This window comes from Diplotaxodon limnothrissa, linkage group LG7, assembly GCF_057381915.1.
Source record: "Diplotaxodon limnothrissa isolate DT_005_m linkage group LG7, D_limnothrissa_male_GT1.1, whole genome shotgun sequence".
NCBI classification, from domain to species: domain Eukaryota; kingdom Metazoa; phylum Chordata; class Actinopteri; order Cichliformes; family Cichlidae; genus Diplotaxodon; species Diplotaxodon limnothrissa.
This window is the reverse complement of record NC_140602.1, coordinates 47823647-47842909: the sequence shown is the minus strand read 5'-3', so window position 1 is coordinate 47842909 and position 19263 is coordinate 47823647. Positions and strand designations below refer to the sequence as shown.

The window sequence follows — 19263 nt, the reverse complement described above, 5'->3', positions numbered from 1 at the left end:
CTCAAAAATGTTTGGGACAGGGTTGTGTTTCTTTTAACAACAGGTCATAAGGTCTAGAAACTATGAAGGCTAGCTGATGGGCTTTTGGTAGAGAAATGTTGCACCTCACACTATAGAAGTGCAGGCTTTTGAATTGAGTGCTGATAACATGCCAAATGGTCCCAATCCTTTTTAGTCTAGAGCAGGGGTCCCCAATCCCAGTCCACGAGGGCCGGTGTCCCTGCAGGGTTTTTTTTTTTTTTTTGCCTGTCCCATTTGGTTCTTTAGCCATCACAATTGTTGTCTGAAGACCAACAAGGATACCCAATGGATTTATTTTGCCAAATGGATCATCATGGCATTGCCGTATTGGTCCACTTGATCGACCTTTGTTTTTATTATTTATTTTATTTTATTTTCAGTTGTTACAGACAGGACAGACATGAGTGAGGGATAGGAAAGGGAGAAAGAAAGATGAAGAAAAAGAAAAACAGAAGGGGAGAGGGACAGTGAGAAAGGGGAAAAAAATCTCCTGGATCACCTGTTGAGAGAAAAAGAATAGAAAACAAGCAAAAAAAAACAAAGCAACATACTAAACACAACACCATCGCATTAATCTAGCTAAGTGTAAACAGCAGTACTACTAATACTAAATATTGAATGTTGTTGTGCAGCATGCAGGACAGACAGCACACAATGTGCTTTGAAGTAGCAGCCAAGAAAGGTGTAGTTTATGTCTATGAACAGTGAACACCCGTGTGCACACCTGTGTGGATCAGCGCGCTTGTATTCAAATGGTTTCCACATGTAATGGTCTGCAAGAGGATGTAGAGAGCCATAGCCCTGTCCCCCAGGGCATGAAGCAGGCATGGAGGAGATCCAGGCCCCAGACATCCAGAGGCCCCAGAGTGCGAGAGCCCAAGGAGGACCACCGGAGGGGCATCTGTGCCACCCTCATGGGAAGGGCTGGGGATCCCCAGACTAGGGGTCACCCAGTAGCCACCGAGCAGAAGCTAGAGGGGGCTGCACTGGCGTGCCCGCCGGCTCTACCGGCAGCCAGCTGTGCCAGAGTGAACCGAGCCGCAGGCCCAGAGGCCGGAGGCCCGAGGGCCCCCCGCACCCCGGAAGAGGCCTGACTGAGCAACAGGCGCCAGGCCCCGCCAAGTAGCCACCGGGAGTGAGCCGGTACATACCTGAGCGCCCAGCCCCGGACACCCTGCAGGTTTTAGATCTCACCCTGGGTCAACACACCTGAATCAAATGATTAGTTCATTACCAGGCCTCTGGAGAACTTCAAGACATGTTGAGGTCATTTATCCATTTAAATCAGCTGTGATGGATCAAGGACACATCTAAACCCTGCAGGGACACCAGCCCTCGTGGACTGGGATTGGGGACCCCTGGTCTAGAGGATGCAGCATCCAGAATTTCCAAAAACAATTTCAAATTCTGACCAAAGAACATATGGCTTCTTCTTTGAATGATGGAGCTTTAATCTGCATTTTTGGATGCATGGTGTTGATAGGCAATGGTTTTTGGAAGCGTTCCTAAGCCAGTGCGGTAATTTCCATGACAGAATCATACTTGTGTTAGTGCATTTCCACCTGAAGACTTGAAGCTTTCAGGCTTCCAAGATTGATTTTTGGCCTTTATCCTTGCGCGCAGAGATTTCTCCAGGTTCTCTAAACCTTTTAATATATTACATACTATTCATGGTAAATGGTAAATGGCCTGCATTTGTATAGCGCTTTTCTAGTCCCTAAGGACCCCAAAGCGCTTCACACTACATTCAGTCATTCACCCATTCACTCACACACTGGCGATGGCAAGCTACATTGTAGCCACAGCTGCCCTGGGGCGCACTGACAGAGGCGAGGCTGCCGGACACTGGCGCCACCGGGCCCTCTGACCACCACCAGTAGGCAAACATGGGGTTAGTATCTTGCCCAAGGATATTTGGCATGCAACTAGGAGGCAGCCTGGGATCGAACCACCGACTTTCTGATTAGTGGCTGACCTGCTCTGCCACCTGAGCTACAGCCACCCACATGACACAATACTCAAAATCGTCACATTTTTACACTGTGGATCATTATTCTGTAATTGTTCCACTACCTGTGGATGCAGTCTTTTGTGGACTGGTGAATCTCTGCCTCTCTAAGATGCCCTTTTTATAACCAGAACCAAAATATTCCCGCAGGTGTTTCTTTTTATTACCACCTACTTTTGCAGTCTTTTGTTACCACATAACACATTTCTGGGATGTTTTACATACATTAAATTCAAAATAAGCCCATATTTTTCATGAAATAATTAAATATTTGATATATTTTTTATGATCTGTTGTCAATTTAAAAAGGGTTTTGAGAGATTAGCAAATCATTGCAGAATGCTTTTATTTACAATTTGCACAGCCTCCTAACTTTTTTGGAATTTGGTTAGTAGTTCCTGAAAACCCCCTTTTGTTTGATCATCTCTTAATAAATCTAATTACACTATATCTACTTCCTTCTCTAATATATATCTAATATCAACCAACGATTTCTTTTCAGCAATGTAGCCAGGCTGCTAAGAGTCAGAGCTCTCTTGAACCAAGTATTACTTTAATAATAATGACTTAAAATGACTTAGGTTAATGACCTCCAGGATACAAAGTATTGAATAATCAGGCCCCACCATATGTTAAAGACCTCATAACGCCATATTATCCAAACAGAGTACAGGCTTACTTATGGTTCTTTGTGTTTGGCAGAGGCAGACTGTATGTATTGTGAAGAGTGGACCCAAAATGCAGACGCGAAGGAACTTGGACCAAAGCTTGAGTATTAACAAAAACCAAGCAGTTTAATAAGACTGGTAAAAAAGGTACAAACAAAGGGCAAGGCATACTGAAGTAAAACTAACATTAACCTAAACTGGGAGAACTAAACAAACAAACAACAAGAAAAACCTAGACATGAAACATGGCGTGGACAACAGATGACCTGACCAGGAATGAACAGAAACACACAGACTAAATACACACAAGGGTGATTAGGGGAAGTGGAAACACATGGGGAAACAGCTGACACTAGTCTGACATAACAAAACAAAGGAAGCAAAGCTGACTACACTGACATAGGACACAGACCTTCAAAATAAAACAGAAAACATGAGACAATATAACCTTGACAACATAAGACACGGAGCATGAAACACATAAAGGGCAAAAGGAGACTAAAAGAAACTAAACAACCAAATAAACAATCTGGAGCACTCAGTCCAAACACAAGTGCATAGGAGTTCAAGAACATAGTTCAGGAAGGCGACCCAGATCTCGGTAGAACAGGAGTTCATGGCGAAGCTGTTCAGGTGGCTGACCAGGGGGTCGAGGGCACAATAGTCCGTAGTTGAAAAGTTCAGGGGGCCGACCCGGAGGCTGACAGCACAGGAGTTCATGACCGAAGAGTTCAGGCGGCCAGCCACAGGTCCAGCGATGGCGACGGAGCAGATCAGGGGGCCAGCCACGTGGAAAGTGGCGGTGGTGAAGCGGGCATGGCTGACCACACTTGGATGACTTGGCAGGCGGCTGGCGGCATGGACGAGACCTGTCAGGTGGCTCAGTCAAAGTCCAGACAGAAATGCTGTGGTGTGACCTTAAGAGAGCTATGTGTAAATGAATAGTCCGTCATAAAGAAGAGTGGGGTAAAATTCCAGTGCATTTATTTTACACCATATCACAACTGCTGACAAACACAGAATCCAGTATAAGGTGCTGAAAAGCCAAAATGTAATGGGGTTGTGTAGCAAGAAATGCTACACAATGTAGGAAGAAATGCCTTCTATTAACTATGAGCAAATGTTATGCAGTCAGTGAATTAAGTGATTGTAAAAAGAAACCGATCTTTCAAAATACACAAAGAACTATATCAGATTCAGTGCGTCTGTGTAGGTTCTCAGTCGTCCAGGTCATGGTAGGTCTGGCTAGGTCAGCTATATTCCACACATGTAAAGAAAGCTCTTGAAACATGTGGTTATCTCAACTGGGCCTTCATTAAATCATCAAAAATGCACAGAAGAGAAGGGCAGACGCCAACTAGGGACAAACAGAAAGACAGCTGGACAGCAATATTGTTTACCCTTGTGTAGCAGGTTTGTCAGAGAAACTTGGAAGAATTTTCTCCAAACTCCCAAACACAAGGTAAACAACATAGTGTATGCTGGGCAGTGCAGTGAGGCGTGTTCATACCTCAGTATTAGAGAAACCAAACTGCAAAAAAAACCCCACAAACACATGGGCCCAAGACTCATCTCTAAGCCTGCACTTAAAGGACAATGGGCAGTCTTTTGAGGACGCAAATGTTGACATTTTGGACCGAGATGACAGATTGTTCGAGAGAAGAGTGAAGACACCCATCTACATCCCCTGTAAACGACCATCGTTGACCCCATTACCAGAACATAGTCTTGAGATCCCTTCCCAGGCTCTTAAACCCCCTTCCACACTCAGCCTTGACTCAGGTGACTTCAGTAGCTCACATGGGTTGAGCCAAGATCACACAGTGATTTCACCCATAACCCCGGGTGACAGTGAAGATTTCACCCTTTTTTCACACCTTGATGATGTGATTACTCACATGATCAATAACTGGTTAATGACCATATCCATGGCACACAACACTCACTAAGGTTTAAATAACCGGGACTCTCCACCTTTTGTTAGTAAAACAAATTAATCAATGAAAGATGAAACGTCTTCACAAACCTAAAGAACTGCAATTACCTTTTTAAGCTCTCCATATCAGGTTTTTCAATTTGTTTTTTGCTCCTTAGATGCTAAAGTAATAGTAAACTATCATCTGAACACTGGCCAATTTTCTCATTTTATTATGTTTTTGTTCTTGCATTGAGCTATAAACTGAATACACTGTGTACTTTATCCTTGATCCTGAACAGTAAGTGGCCCAGCTTTCTACTGACTCTTTTTTTTGTCCTTTTCTCTTTATTATATTTATCTCTATTTTTCCAGTCTTATGATGTTCTTTTATCCATGTGTACCAGTTTCTCTTATTCCACTGGGCTCAGTGTTTACCTTATGAATCATTGTTAGCCTCCTCTATAGGCTTACGCAATGCACATTCAATGCCTGTCGCCAAATTTAGCAGCAAACGGCGCATCATGACGTCAAAGCCCTCTGCAATAATCCCACCCAGCCATCAAACATTTCGCGCGAAAATGGCTGGAAGTGGTCACGAGAGTGTGATGACGTTATAACTGAAAATAGGCGGTCTTTTGAAACTGCCGCTTCCTATTTGGCAGCGTGAGGTGACGTGTTGTATTAAAAAGCCTTAACGCCACGCTTGATTGGACGCTGCGGTTAGAGGTACCTCCCGCCCCTCCCAGCAGCGGCAGCTCGTTCGGCTTTCCTGCGCCAGCGGCGGTGTGTCACCGAGGCTGGGCTGCTGCCGGAGAGATCCGGACTCAGAATATACCCAACCATTTAACGCAACCTGGCAAACGGGGCTAAGAGGCGGGTTTTGAACCTGAATACAGTTTAGGCTGGACCCTACGCTTCTTCTTGTCGCCTCCGCCCGTCCTCCTGATGTCGGATTTCAAGCTCGGGATCGTACGGCTCGGCCGTGTGGCCGGGAAGGTGAGCTGGATCCCAGGACTGCCATGTGCGGCCGGGGGAGGGCCCGCGGGGAAGAGAAAAGTCACCAGAAAAGATATAGTTAGCGATGCTCAATCAGCTCTAGCCAACAGAGTTGTTTATTATGAAGCAGTCGCAAATGCGGGAGTAGTTCGGCTTTACCGATTTAAAGGCGTTTGAGCGGATTAGAAAAGCCGGCCGTGCCGAGCCAGACTGGTTTCTCAAACTCCGCCGCTAACGCTAATTAGCATGTAGCGCGTTACGCTAGCCGCTGGCTAACATTTAACGACCAAACAGCGCCAGAAACGTAAACACGTGCTCAGTTTTTGTCACAGCCGCTGTCGGTGGACTGGAAACCCCTCGGCGGTCGTGTCATACCCAAACACTCGGCGGTGCAGTTAGCAGAGCCACGCTAGCCATGTTACTAGGATTACCCTCAAGTGTCGGCTAATGAGGAAGCCATTGCCATCAACTGATTCTTTTGTGCAGTGTGACAAAGCACCGGTAGGACGACACTGCCCAACATCTGTGCCTGTGTCGGCTTTGGCTTTAATCGTACTAATTAACGCTTGAAGCAGAAACTGTGGCGAGCGGTGGGTCAGAAAGCGCTCCCAGCTGCTAACGCTGAAGTCACGGGACACACTGGGAATAAACCGTATTTGAACCGTGAGCAGCCGGTTGCCCACCTGCTGAGTGGCAGGGCTCCGGTCACTCAGCTGTAAACATGATGTCACTCGTGGAAACGCCACACACATGCAATCATAGAAAGAAGAAAGTGTCACACAGGTTTCATCTGCTTCATGTTGTGTTGCTGGAGAAGAGCTCAGGTGTCTGTGAGACAACTGGGACTGCTTCAGAAACGTGTTGCTGCTGTGGTCAGTGTAAAAAGTTTGGAAGGTTGAAACTTGTCCTAGAAGTAGTGCCCCCGTTTATGACTCTGCTAGTGCTAATTCACAAACAATAAAGCTCCCCTGAGAGTGGGGATGCTGTTGTTGCAGTTGTAGGTTTAAACATGAAAATGAACCTGAATTTTCTTATTTCAGACAAAGTACACGCTGATCGATGAGCAGGACATACCACTGGTGGAGAACTATGCCTTTGAGGTAAGCGTGTTTGATTTTTCACTACTGCTCTGATATCCGGATACAGTTGAGAAAAAATATAGAGCAGTGTTTTTCTGTTTCCAGGCACGCATGGAAGTAGATGCAGATGGCAATGGAGCTAAGATCTTTGCTTATGCTTTTGACGTCGGCAAAGGACGCTGGGCAGGAAGGCCGCTGCACGAGCTGCTCTGGTAAGTCTGTTTAAACTGTGTCAAGGTGTTGTTTTTTTTCTTCTGTGACTGCATATCGTAGTCGTTTACACACTGCTTTAACAAGCGACAGGTCTCAGGTTTGCAAGCTTGTGGACTTGCATCTGGGATTTAAAAATAGACAACCTGCCAAATCAAACATGTGGAACTGCCTGCTGGAAATGGCTTCTTCTGTGGTTTATCCTCTGCTGGAAAATCTATGAGCATGCTTCTTGTGAAAGCGCCCTCCATTGTAAGGCTCATCTTAGTTTAATCAGTGTTAAAGTTGTCAGATAAGATAAGTGGGTGCTCATGAGAATTGCTTCAGCTTAACAAAAGTAGGGGAAGGGGCTAAAATGGCAAAACAAATTCTCTCGGCGCAGCGACACAGGTGTCACTTAAACCATCAACTGTTTAGCGAGCTAGCTTTTCAGTTTTATCACTAGTCGTGAGAAATAGAGGTTGTATAGTAAACTAGTGCATGCTCAAGCTCTGTAGTGGACTTGGCTTTCAATAACGCTTCATATTGGATAAGAAGTGTTCTGAGCTAGCATCAGCTCCTTACTGAGGAGTCCTTGGAATAAACACTCTTCTTATCCAAGGTCAGATTTTCGTCCTGCTGGTTGCAGACTGGCTAACTTTTAATGTCTTTACCCAGGGAGAAGCACAGAGGAGGCATCGCCCCTAGTTTTCAAGTTATCCACATCAACTCTGTGACGGTGGACAACCGACTAGACAACCTTCGACTGGTTCCAGTAGGCTGGAGCCCTAAACCAGAGGAGATTTCCAGCAAGCAGAGGTAAAACATTGCTTATAGGTACATGTGAAAATGCTAGAAAGGACACACTGCTGTTGAGGGGAAATGAGTCTTAAATCCTTTTGTGATTTATTCCAGGGTTATCCAAACAAGTAATGCATGCCGAACATTTCTCATGTTATCTGTACAGAGAGCAGTCCCTCTACTGGCTGGCTATCCAGCAGGTACCAGCCGACCCTGTGGAAGAGCAATATCTGGAGCTGAGTCGCACACGTTACTACAACGCAAATGGGGAGCTGGTGGAGGAAGAGGAGTGTTCTTGCACCTACTACGAGTGTCACTACCCTCCTTGTTCGCTCATTGAGAGGAGGGTATGTATTCCAACTCGTGTAGCAAAGCATTCCCATTCGAAAGCTCTGTGCTCTCAGAGCCAAAGATGATCTTCTTCCTTGTCTTTCCACAGCTGCGGGAGTTCAACATATGCGGCCGCTGCCAGGTGGCGCGCTACTGCGGGTCCCAGTGCCAGCAGAGGGACTGGCCGGCCCACAAGAAACAGTGTCGCGAGCGTAAGCGGGCGCTGGCCCTGGAGTCTGAGCCCGAGCGGTGATCCGTCTTCATCCTTGCTTGGAAGGGGAGGAGGAGGATGATCATCGGGGAGGGAATGGGGTTACACTTGGGAGGGGGAGCGGGGATTAAGTGCGGGGTGGGGGGGGCTTCCTGAGAAGAGACAATGTTGATTGGTTGAGTGATTGAAGGAGTTCAGGACTGAGAAGACGAGGGCATGGAGAGTAACGCAAAAAGACATCTGCCACTTCCCAGGACTGGTAATTCTCCATAGCTTGCTTTTCATGTGGATGACAGGGATGGGATTTTTTTATTTTTTTTTTTCGGTTTGTTGGTTTTTGTTGTTTTTTTTGGGGGGGGGGGTCTTTGTTTTCTCTCGAGGGAGAACCTCGGGCACTACCTGCTGCTACGGTTTTGTATGTAAGGAGGAGAAAGTCATCTTGTTGATGAACTGAACAAGCTTCTCCGGACCACAGTCGGAATACAGACCGCCGTCATCCCATTGGGTGTCACTTCGTCTGTCCAAACAGGGGACTTGGGGGGGCTGCAGCATCTGTCATTCAGCTGGTACAATGGGACATGGACCTTTTCACTGTATCACTCCCTTTTCTGACCTCTCTCGTGCACACGGCTGCTGCGCTCACAGTCATCGACACTTTAGCTGCCATCGCCGCGGCCTCCCTGTCTGTATTCCCCACACAGCAAACCACGACACAGATTATCAGAGATTTCACAGAGTCCCACTACCAGTATTGTGTGTGTGTGTGTGTGAGCGCCTGTGCTGCCAACATGTACAAAAAGGACTTTGAGGTGGTCACCATTGCTAATGAGTCGAGGTTAACGGACATCTTTGCTCTACTTAAAGGGGGCCATATTACTTAATTTAAAAATGTCCTATTTAATTATAAATTGGTGGTCTGACAGTAAGATCATTGTTCTGTAATAAAGTAGCTGCCAAATAAAGGCGTCACTTTTTTATTTTTTATATATATATAATTTTAATGGTTAAAGACTTCAGTTTGTGCTGGAAGTAGGTGGTGTGTGTGTGTGTGTGGGGGTTTTGTTTTTTTGTTTGTTTTTTTTTAAGAATTTCCAGTTAACATTTAAAAAAAGAAAAGTGGTTTCTATGGAAGCTTGTTTCTGCAACTGTAAAAAAAAATAATTAAATAAATACATTTGGGGTGGAAACAAACAAAACTAAAACATTTTTAAATTTATTGCATTTATGTTGAAATTTTGACTTATGAACTCAGTCTTCTGAGAAAGTAACTGGCGTTTTTGTTTGTTTGTTTTTCTACTTTGGCAGAAACCAGCTTCAGTACGACCAGTGTTGTTGATGCTCTTACACACAATTTGTCCCAGTAAAAGTGAGCACTGATGGCGTAATATAAAAGCAATTTATTATTTGATGTTCAATAGCTTAACCTGTAAGAATGATCTTTACCAAAGTCTTCTCTGACCTTCCGTAGCTTACCACTCCTGTCAGCTGGTATAAATCCCTCTTGGGCTCAGTTTGCTGGGTTTTTTTGGGGGGGAGGGGGTTGTTTCTTCCGAACAGACACCTGCCTTTTCAAACTGTATTTTTACATCTCCAGGGTTACGCTGAATGTGTGCATTGATTGGCGAGGAGGAGCTAGTGCTCAGTTTCTCGCATGTGTGTTTGTAAGGGTTTTTTTTTTGTTTTTTTTTTTTGAAGAAAATCTTATCTATGGAGCTATATTTATTTTAAAAAATTGATTGTGAACCTTTCTTTTGTCCTGGTGATATTTGAAGGCATAACTCATCGTTATAAAAAGTGCTCATTGTGGGACCTTTTTTTTTGTTGTTGTATATCTGTGAGGTGATGAGGTTAGATGGGCTGAAACATTTCATCGCTGTTACTTGATTTATTTTACTTTCCTGATTCTAGATGGATGATTGAATGATTGAGTTCTGGCTGTTGCCTTCCCAGTGTTTTTTTTTTTTTTTTTTTTTTTGTAAATCCCATGAGAACACTGCACACAGTCATGTGACAAAAAAACAATCTTCCACGTGAAAGGTGTCTTGGAGTGTAAAACTTGAATCCCTCCCACGGCCCTCTTTTTGTGACTTTAATTTTGGAAAGTGGTTTGATGAACTGAACCATTTCCTGCTCTGGAGCGCTTTTTTTTTTTTTTTTTTTTTATAGACATGGTGGTCCTTGTCGACTTTATCCACAAATCACCTGCCTTCCTTGTGTTACCTACAATGCACACCTGCTTAATGTGTCCTCTTGTTTCTTAGGTGAGAATTCCCAACACTTAATAAGCATGTGTATATGTGATTTATTTGCTTTCCTTGTGTGTGCGCGTGTGTGAATGTGAAAGTTTTTGAACACTGCACTAAAATTTGGCTCTCGTGTTGGTATACCTGTCGTAGATGAGGTGAGGGGTGTGGTGTGGATTTGGACAGCGTGTACAGATTGTGTCTAAAATAAATTTTTATTATTATTATTATTATTTTTTTTTGGGTAAAAATATACGCATTAATCACCTAGAAATAAAGAGCTACAATATGTGAATGGAAGTACAACTGGGATAACCGACAGTTGCTTTTCCAATGTTAAATGATAATAAATAAAAATGAACCTCATTTGGTGGAGTTTGGTTTGATGTGCATACAGGGGCCACATACAGTGAGAGCAGGGAGCAGGTAGAGGTATGCACTGCAGAGATCGGTGATAAAAGCGAGACAAGGTGAATGAGAGGGAAGGTGGACAGGTTTAAATACCTGGGGTTGACATCCAACGCAATGGACAGGGCGCAAGAAGGGAGTGCAGGCAGGGTGGAGTGGTTGGAGATGAGTGTCAGAGGGTTATTTGTGAAAGAGGTTTAGAGGACCATAATGAGACCTGCTGTGATAACAAACAGGAGGCTGCGGTGCAGATGCTCAGTCTTTCTCTGGGAGTTAGGATTACAAATGAGTACATTAGATGGACAGCTCAGCTCGAGTGGGTTTGGACATGGTTTTGGTGCAGAGGAGGGATAGTGTTTTAAGGCGGGGGGGAAAGAAGATCACAGTGGTGATGGAGGCAGATGATCCGCTGTGGTGACTCCTGAACGGAGCAGTTGATTCCTAAAGTGTCTTGATTATCTGAACTCTTGGTATCACAAAGAAATGCCTCCAAGTACTAGAATAATTCATTAATTGAGTGGAGGGGATTCATCTGTGTAACTTTGTCATGCTCCGATCAAAAATATCTACAGTCACCAGTTCGCACCCGAGTTATACTTACAAATGTGCTGTCTTTCTGCTGCCTCAAAACCATACATCATTGCAGGTGTGAGCATCATAGTCCACAGAAACTCCTGCCTGACCTCATCTGTCAACCTGTCCATCACCATCGCAAACGAAAATGAACTCAAAGTCAATACGTGATGTAATCCACCTCCCCATCTTAAACCTGTGTCAATCCTACTGCACTCCTCACCGCAGTCTCACCACCCTCACTCCAGACTTCCTCATACAGTACCACAGTTCCTCTCTTGGCACCAGCTGCTCATCACTTCTCTTCATGACTGAGCATAACAACTCTTTCACAACTCTTTTAGATATTACAGCGCTGCACATCAGCCTGCTTCTTGACCATCAACACTTCATTTCTTCAAGCATGGTGTTAAATAATCTGGTCTTAAAGGCAACTGCTCTCTCTCCACTCTTCATAGCTGCCCTCACTTCCTCTGCACTTTACGATTCTCTAACTTTCCTCACTCAGCATACCCGGGACATCTTTCCCTTTTCTGAATTCACTTACGATTGAGATGAATAGTCACACAAATAGGGTGGCATTGGCAGCATTTGACAAATCAGAAAGGGAGGAGGGAGGTCCACGGATCATATGACTTTTCTTCCGCGGAAAACCATCACTGTGAGTGCCACCTACTCCAGACATGTCATCAAAGGGTAATAAAAAAATCTCTAAAGAGCATAAAAATATACCAGCAAAATCCAACACTGCTGTAAATGCAAATTCATCAGCTTAAATACAGTTAATGATTTTGTCACTGAGTGAGCTCCCAGTGCTGTTGATTATTTATAAGGTGACAGCAGCACATTAGATCTCTGATACTTTAAACTGGATCCATTTAAACATTAAAGCGTGCTGTGGACATCGCTGCAGTTTGTCGCAGATCAAAGTGCGATGAATGTGATTGGTTGAACGGGTTTCCTTTGTGTGTTTCCAGGAGTGTAAAACAAACCAATCAGCCGGTTAGAATGAAGCAGAACAACATTTATAATATTTTTTATGTCATTACGAACATTCCCGCGACAAAGAAACATTACACGACATTTATAAAATAAAATAAAAAGTACAGAAGTAGTACAGAAGAGTCAGGGCTAACCTGCAGTTACTTGGACAAACCAAAATCAGGTACGGGAGAGTCCGCTCGCTACTACTTCTTTCTCCATCTTTACCTCAACTTCCAGCACTTGTTTTCTCAGCTCCATTCTCTTCCGCGTCAAAATTTCTCGCCCGAACAGGGACTTGAACCCTGGACCCTCAGATTAAAAGTCTGATGCTCTACCGACTGAGCTATCCGGGCTCTGACGTGTGTTCAGCTAAAATGTAGACTTTACCAGGATGTAGTGTATTTAGCTATTTTTTTCATGTCCGCTGTATATGTTTCCATTCAGTCCAAAAGACCTCCTGGGGTAAAATATTCTTTTCATTATTATTATTATTATTATTATTGTTTTAATTTAGACCAAACTCTTCACAAATATGCATGTCTTGTAAATAACCCACTAAAATTAATACTAAAGATACAAAAACCAGCTTATGTTCTGTCATGCATATGATGTCTTAAAAGATGCATATAAAATGTAGCTAGTTTGCAATAATGACTGACGTCATTAGTGCTGCCTGAGAGGGGCAGCCAATCAGGAGCAAGTTGCTTTAAATGGAAGGAAAGAGATTATTTTGAACTGTGAATCAGCAAAGCTAGTCCACTTTAAGTAAAAATAAATACACTTAAGAGTATCAAACCCAAAATTTGACCAAAAACATACCAGCTGTATTATTTTACCCCAACTGTCTGAGGCAGAGCTATTACTATTTTATCACTCTGTTTCAAGGCAACAGACCCGGGTCTTAAATAGAGCCACTGGATAAATCAAAGGGAAAGGAAGAAAATAAGTAATCAGATCAGTATTTATTTTCAGTTACATTTTACATTTTATTGTGAAAAATTTCTTTATTAGTTATATGAATGAAAATAGAGAAGCTGAGAAGATTAAAGGGGAAGTCGCTCTTTAATGGAGCTGCTGTCTTCCATCACGTTGCTTTGGCACTGACTGAACCTATTAAGCCTATTAGCTCACTTTTAATCTCAATATTTATGCTCTTATTGTGAAAGTATGATGAATAATAAATGAAACATTATATGCATCATCACAGTCACCACCTTGAGAGCTAATGTTTTCTTACAGTCTATGCTTCATGTATCTCCAGCAGTCCTTTGCCCTTTGTTTTCTCTCCTCTGTAACAAGCAACAGATGTTCGGATGCTCTGCTGTGGCCTCCCTGTAACTCTACCCTTGGTGTTGTTTCTTGGGTCTCAGCAGTTGGATTCTTTCCATCTGCCTGTTCTTTCTCTTCTAGGACAGAAACTGCTCTCAGGTCTTTAAATCTTTTAGGCCACTGTGGTGTCAGAGTTCAACAGACCGGTCACAGACATCAGCAGAGAGTCTGGGCACTTGCAGATTATTGAGATTTGATCTATCTGACATTTTTGTAGTGCTAACAAGAAGAATTTTTATTTCTGAGTATAGATTAGAGACCATTTTGGTGAAGTAGTTCAACAGTGAAGCCCAGTGGTACCCAACAAAGGAGATAAATACAATCCTGAATGAAAAGTTTGATAGTTCAAGTCTGCATTTGTGCTGAAAGCGCCACATGTGGTGGTTTAGGTGCCCTTTGTTATGTGTCTGCTAGGCAAAGAAGTTTGGGTAGCACTGGCTAAACCATCTTTTTTAAACGTCGAGATAACATCCGAAACACCCAGAGGTCAGGTTCTGCACATGCGCACAACAAAGAGGAGAAAACCTTATTCTTATGGAAATGAGGAAAGTGTATTTCCATAAGAATACATTTTTTGCTTTGTGTGTGTGTGTTCCTTGTCTACTGCACGACTTAATGCTGGTATTGTCTGTTGCTCTAAATTGTGGACCTTTACCACTGCAGAAGATAAATCTCCCCATCATGTGTAAGTACAGCACTTAAATTTCTTCAGTCTGGGGGAAAATCTTAAATGGACCCTCTCTAATATATAAGTACTCCTTTCAGAATGAGTGTTTGTTGTCTCTCATATTATATATATATTTTTTCTTACTGTTGAACTTCACAACACCAGGCAAGGATTTTTTTAAAAAATGTTTTAATCTTCTGGGAGCTTGCATGATTTGTAGCCTCAGTTTCCTGTTCTTAGTTGACAGGAGTGGCAGTCTGCTTCTAGGTTCGGTATGTTATGTATTCAGAGATGTTCTTCTGCATACGTTGGTTTTAACAAGTGGTTATTTAAGTTACCATTGCCTTCTTATCAGCAGCTCAAAGAGTGGCTGTTTTTCCTCAGCCAGGCATTTTCTCACACAGAACCAATACATATTTCCTCTTTCCCCAGAGATGGCTGTGTGGGACAAACCCAGTAGATGAACAGTTTATGAAATCCTGAGACCAGCCAGTCTGGCACCAACAACCACACCACAATCAAAATCTGTTAAACTACCTTTCCTGACAATGCCCACCATGTGGTTGGCTGATTAGATATTTGCGTTAGTGAGTTAGTATATATTTCATTCATGTATGTATTTTCTTGTGTTTTTCTTTCTTGCAACCTCTAAAATGCTACCTTGAGTTAGCAAGGGTGCAGTACCACTCTCCCTCCATTAGATGACGCCACAGTTTTGGACAGACTGCTCTATTTTTCCTTCTTCGGTGTTTGTTGTTCTCAAACACGGAACTTTCATAATAGTACATCTACAGCAAGCTGTGGACTAAGAAGTTAGGGAATGAGTTAAAGTGGTTATTTCTTATATATAAAAAAAAGTTACCTCCAGCTTCAACATGGTTAATCTGGGGCTCACCAAAGTGGACGACGCGTTGGTGGCCAAACATCCGGTGGGTTTTGTGTTTGTTTTTATGCGTTTTTATTACCTGTGCACTCTGGAGGACACTGTCCCTCTGCACACTTGGAATAAACCAGCAGCTGCTCACATTGATACAACAGAAATGTGTAACACAGGTGAGAGCTGTTTTTATTTGTTGTCTCTCAGGGTTTGGAGAGCTACGCCGCCTGTCAGTCTCATGCTTTCATGAAGGGGTCTGGGACCTTTGTGCTGGGTAATACTTTTATTTATTATTTATTAAAAGTCACACACTTAAAATAAGAAATATTTCAGTCCATGTTACAATCTTTGACTTTCTCCTATTTGTACATTCTTAATGCTTTCATGCTTTCATCCAAATTCTTGTTGGCTGTGTTGCTCTAACTTTGACCCAGTCAGTGCTGCTGTTTTTATGTGTAATTCTGAACCTCAGTTGTTATAATTTTTTTTCTGCATTGTGTTGACATTTTTAATGAAAATCAAGACACTGAAGTAAGGTCAAAGTGAATGTAGGCAAACAATACAGATGTCAGGATTTGCAGACAGAATGTACCACAAGAGGGAGCTGTATCACCCACAATGATCACACTGATCTCAGCACAGGGAGAAAATGATTGTATTATTAAAGTTAAAATAACTATTGTTGTTATTATATCTATTTATGTTTTTGATGTTGCTTTTTAGCATCCTGGACTGTTTTTGTTTTTATGCCAGCAGTTCATACTGTAAATGATTTAATGAAGAAATGATAACAGAAATGTACTGAAGGATACCCAAACATAGCTCTGACAATATACTCACCGATCACTTTGTAATGTACATTGATTTAACTGTTTCTTAATGCAAATATCTAATCAGCCAATCACATGGCAGCAACTCAGTGCATTTAGGCATGTAGACATGGTCAGGACGACCTGCTGGAGTTCAAACTGAGCATCAGTGTGGGGAAGAAAGGTGAAGCTGCTGTCCTAGTAAAAAAAATTGTAACAACCATCTCTATGATTGATAGAGGATAGTGTGAAAAAGACAAAATATCCCGTGATCAGCACTTTTCTGGTTGAAAATACCTTGTTGATGTCAGAGGTTGGAGGAGAATGGCCAGCCTGCTTTGAGTTGATAGGAAGTCTAGAGTAACTCACTGCTTCAGTAACTGACCATGTCCGTTCCTCTGTGACCACAGTGTAACCATCTTCTAATGGCTGTCACAAAGGTCAGGTCATCTTGAACTGGTTTCAAACACAAGGACATAGGACAAAGAAATAAGCCATTTTTGAAGGCCTTGTACTAATAAAGTGTCCAGTGAGAGGATTTATGCCTTTTTTGTCCAAGGGAAACTAGTACACCTACCACCCTCCAAACAAAAGCTTGACTGTTTGGCATTTTCAGTTTTATTCAGAGCCAACAAGAGACAAGAAAGTGAAAGAAAGTGTGGGAATGACAGTGAATGTCCAGTCAGCTGGGAATCAAATCCAGTGCCCACTGCTGATGGCATTTACCCGTCTGTGTCCTACCCACTCAGCTGTCAGGTCATCTGTCATTTTAGGTTTAACCTAGAAATTAGTTTAATTGAAAAAAACAAAACAAAAAAACCAACCAGCAGCAATAAGAAAATCTGCACAGTTACAAGTGTAAATGTTTCTCCCTGGTTTTAGATGTGTGACAGTGAGTTGTGTTGTTGGTGCAGGTGTTGCAGGTTTTTTTGCTATTCAGAAGGCCCTACAGAGGAAGCTTCCTTATCCCCTTCAGTGGAACCTGCTCATTTCAATAGGTGAGGAGTAAAATATTTGGATTGTGCTATTAAAAATACATAAAGAAATGTATTTAGCTCTCAAATGTAGATCTTACATCAGTGCTGCCACTGAAACCACTGTCTCTCCCCTGTGTGCTCTCAGTGGCATCATCAGTGGGCAGTTACGCAGTGACTCGCTGGGAAACGCAGAAATGCTCAGACCTCTGGTTGCTCCTAGAAACAGGCAAAGTCCCAGACAGGTCACCACCTCCAGGTGAGCACAGTGCAGAACTGTATGAAATGTGAATTTAATGTTGTGTTAACTGTTGTCTTGGATATAAGATTGAAGAGTCAACCTATTGAGGTATATAGATTTATGATCAGAAAAGTTATCGGCGCGTATCATTTCATCACTTATGATTCACCAAATGAAGACCGTATGCTTCATCTCTACCTTTCTCTTTACTGTCTTTCAGTACCCCAACAAGAGGAACCAACAGCACCACAGAAGACAAAATATGGTGACGTGATGGAATGAAGAAGTTTCAAACAAATTTTATTATCTACAATATAAAGATTATAAATATGTAAAGAGAAAGAGCTCAGTGGTGCTCTGCACATTTTGCATGGCCCACATGATTGTGTATTATATTTATTCTGGTTGTGGAGCTCTTAAATTTCATAACAGTATCAATGTGTGGATAAAAAAAAAAAAACCCTGGGTTTTCCTGACTCGGAGGTCAGGAATTAGTTGTGGGTTTTTAGTAGGAATTAGATGTAATGCTTGTAATCCGGTGTTGTTGTTATTAACAGGGTTCGTACGGGTGCTTGAAACCTTGAAAATGCTTGAATTTTAATGTTGTCTTCTCAAGGTTTGAAAAGTGCTTGAATTTCAGATGTGGTGCTTAAAAGTGCTTGAAAGTGTAACTGTATTTCATTCACCACACATAACTATCTGATTGAATAGTTTTCTTATCAGATAGAGAAATAAAATGAGTCGCAAAATGTAAAAGCAAAATTTCGCCGTCTGGGCTGCCTCGTGTCTGTTTCAACGTGTGACCCCGCCCCTCCGTCGGACAGTCGGGGATGAGTGCGCTAACATACCTGTAGGTTGCTGTTTTAATGAGTGTTTGATGGAACAAATGGCGGAGTTTGCGCTCTCCGGTCGCATGATGAGTCCTAGTAAATAATATTCCAGTGCGTGTACGTTACACACGCTATTTTTATTTTTTTTAAAATTATGATTATTATTTTGCCAGCTGTCAAACTCGCTGGAGAAATGATTGAAATGCACTGAGTGTGATGCAGTATGGCAGCGCTATTATGGAATATGCTGTGAACTTGGCTAACATTACTTAGCAGTAATATGAGTTCATTTACTCAAGTGAAAGCTTTAAACATTAGCCCGATACATAACTAGCCAACTTAAGGCTTTCTGATTAACCCTCTGGGGTCGACGGACCCAGAGTCTCCATTTCAACTTGGGTCGAACGTGCGGACTTCAAACTATGTACCAGGTTTTAAATTGTGTTGATAGGCCACGTAAAGCCGATGTTTGTTTGTTTTTCTCTCTCTTCTGAATAGAACTGGCGTTTACTCCGGGAAGAAACGGTAAAAACAGCCTTTTCTAAGGAGAGCGCTAGCAAACACGCTTTGATTGTGAGTGAAAAAAGAAAAAGAAAAAACACTCCTTCCCTATTGGTGGAAAAATGTACCGTGTGGACCAATCAAAAAATCACATGGCAACATGTGGTATCTGGTTGTTTGGGAAGAGGGGGAAGTTTTAGGAGTGAGCGAAAGAGAGACAGAGAGTTTTGATACGTGAGAGATTTGTGACGTTTACGGTGTTTGGAGTCTCAAGTTAGTTTGTTGTCTTGTGTAGTTAGTGTGCGGTGTAGTCGTTGTTTTGTTTTGTGTGTCAGTTCTACTAGTGAACATCACAGTTGCTGCCTTAAAGCCACCAAAGGCAGATTGTAGTGTAAACACTGAGTGACACACCTGCTGTCAGACCTGCAGGTTTATCCCTGTGCTGTTCTCATCTGTGTTATAGTGGACACAAACAATTTTTTGGAGTTGCATAAATAATTTAAGTGCCTTCTTCTTTGATGCAGAACACCTGATTGTTCTGTAAATAGTTTGAAATGGTTATATTGTGGTGGACCAGTAGAGGGCTCCACTCACACCCAGTGTATA

The 19263-nt window shown here is 42.7% G+C and overlaps 2 protein-coding genes and 1 non-coding gene across 3 annotated transcripts; 2 read left to right on the top strand and 1 right to left on the bottom strand.

The window, feature by feature from the left end:
• Positions 1–5390: 5390 nt before the first annotated feature.
• On the top strand, positions 5391–8263 carry zmynd19 (zinc finger, MYND-type containing 19). Its single transcript, XM_085358298.1, has 6 exons — positions 5391–5611; positions 6652–6711; positions 6796–6902; positions 7558–7698; positions 7847–8027; positions 8120–8263. Exons 1-6 carry the CDS (start codon positions 5561–5563, stop codon positions 8261–8263), a joined length of 684 nt encoding a protein of 227 aa, XP_085214424.1. The 5' UTR covers positions 5391–5560.
• A 4446-nt stretch (positions 8264–12709) lies between these two features.
• trnak-uuu (transfer RNA lysine (anticodon UUU)) lies at positions 12710–12782 on the bottom strand. The gene has a single exon. It is a non-coding gene; the product is annotated as a tRNA-Lys (tRNA).
• A 2437-nt stretch (positions 12783–15219) lies between these two features.
• On the top strand, positions 15220–18065 carry tmem141 (transmembrane protein 141). Its single transcript, XM_085358297.1, has 5 exons — positions 15220–15354; positions 15510–15576; positions 17026–17109; positions 17234–17344; positions 17547–18065. Exons 1-5 carry the CDS (start codon positions 15301–15303, stop codon positions 17606–17608), a joined length of 378 nt encoding a protein of 125 aa, XP_085214423.1. The 5' UTR covers positions 15220–15300; the 3' UTR covers positions 17609–18065.
• Positions 18066–19263: the final 1198 nt, after the last annotated feature.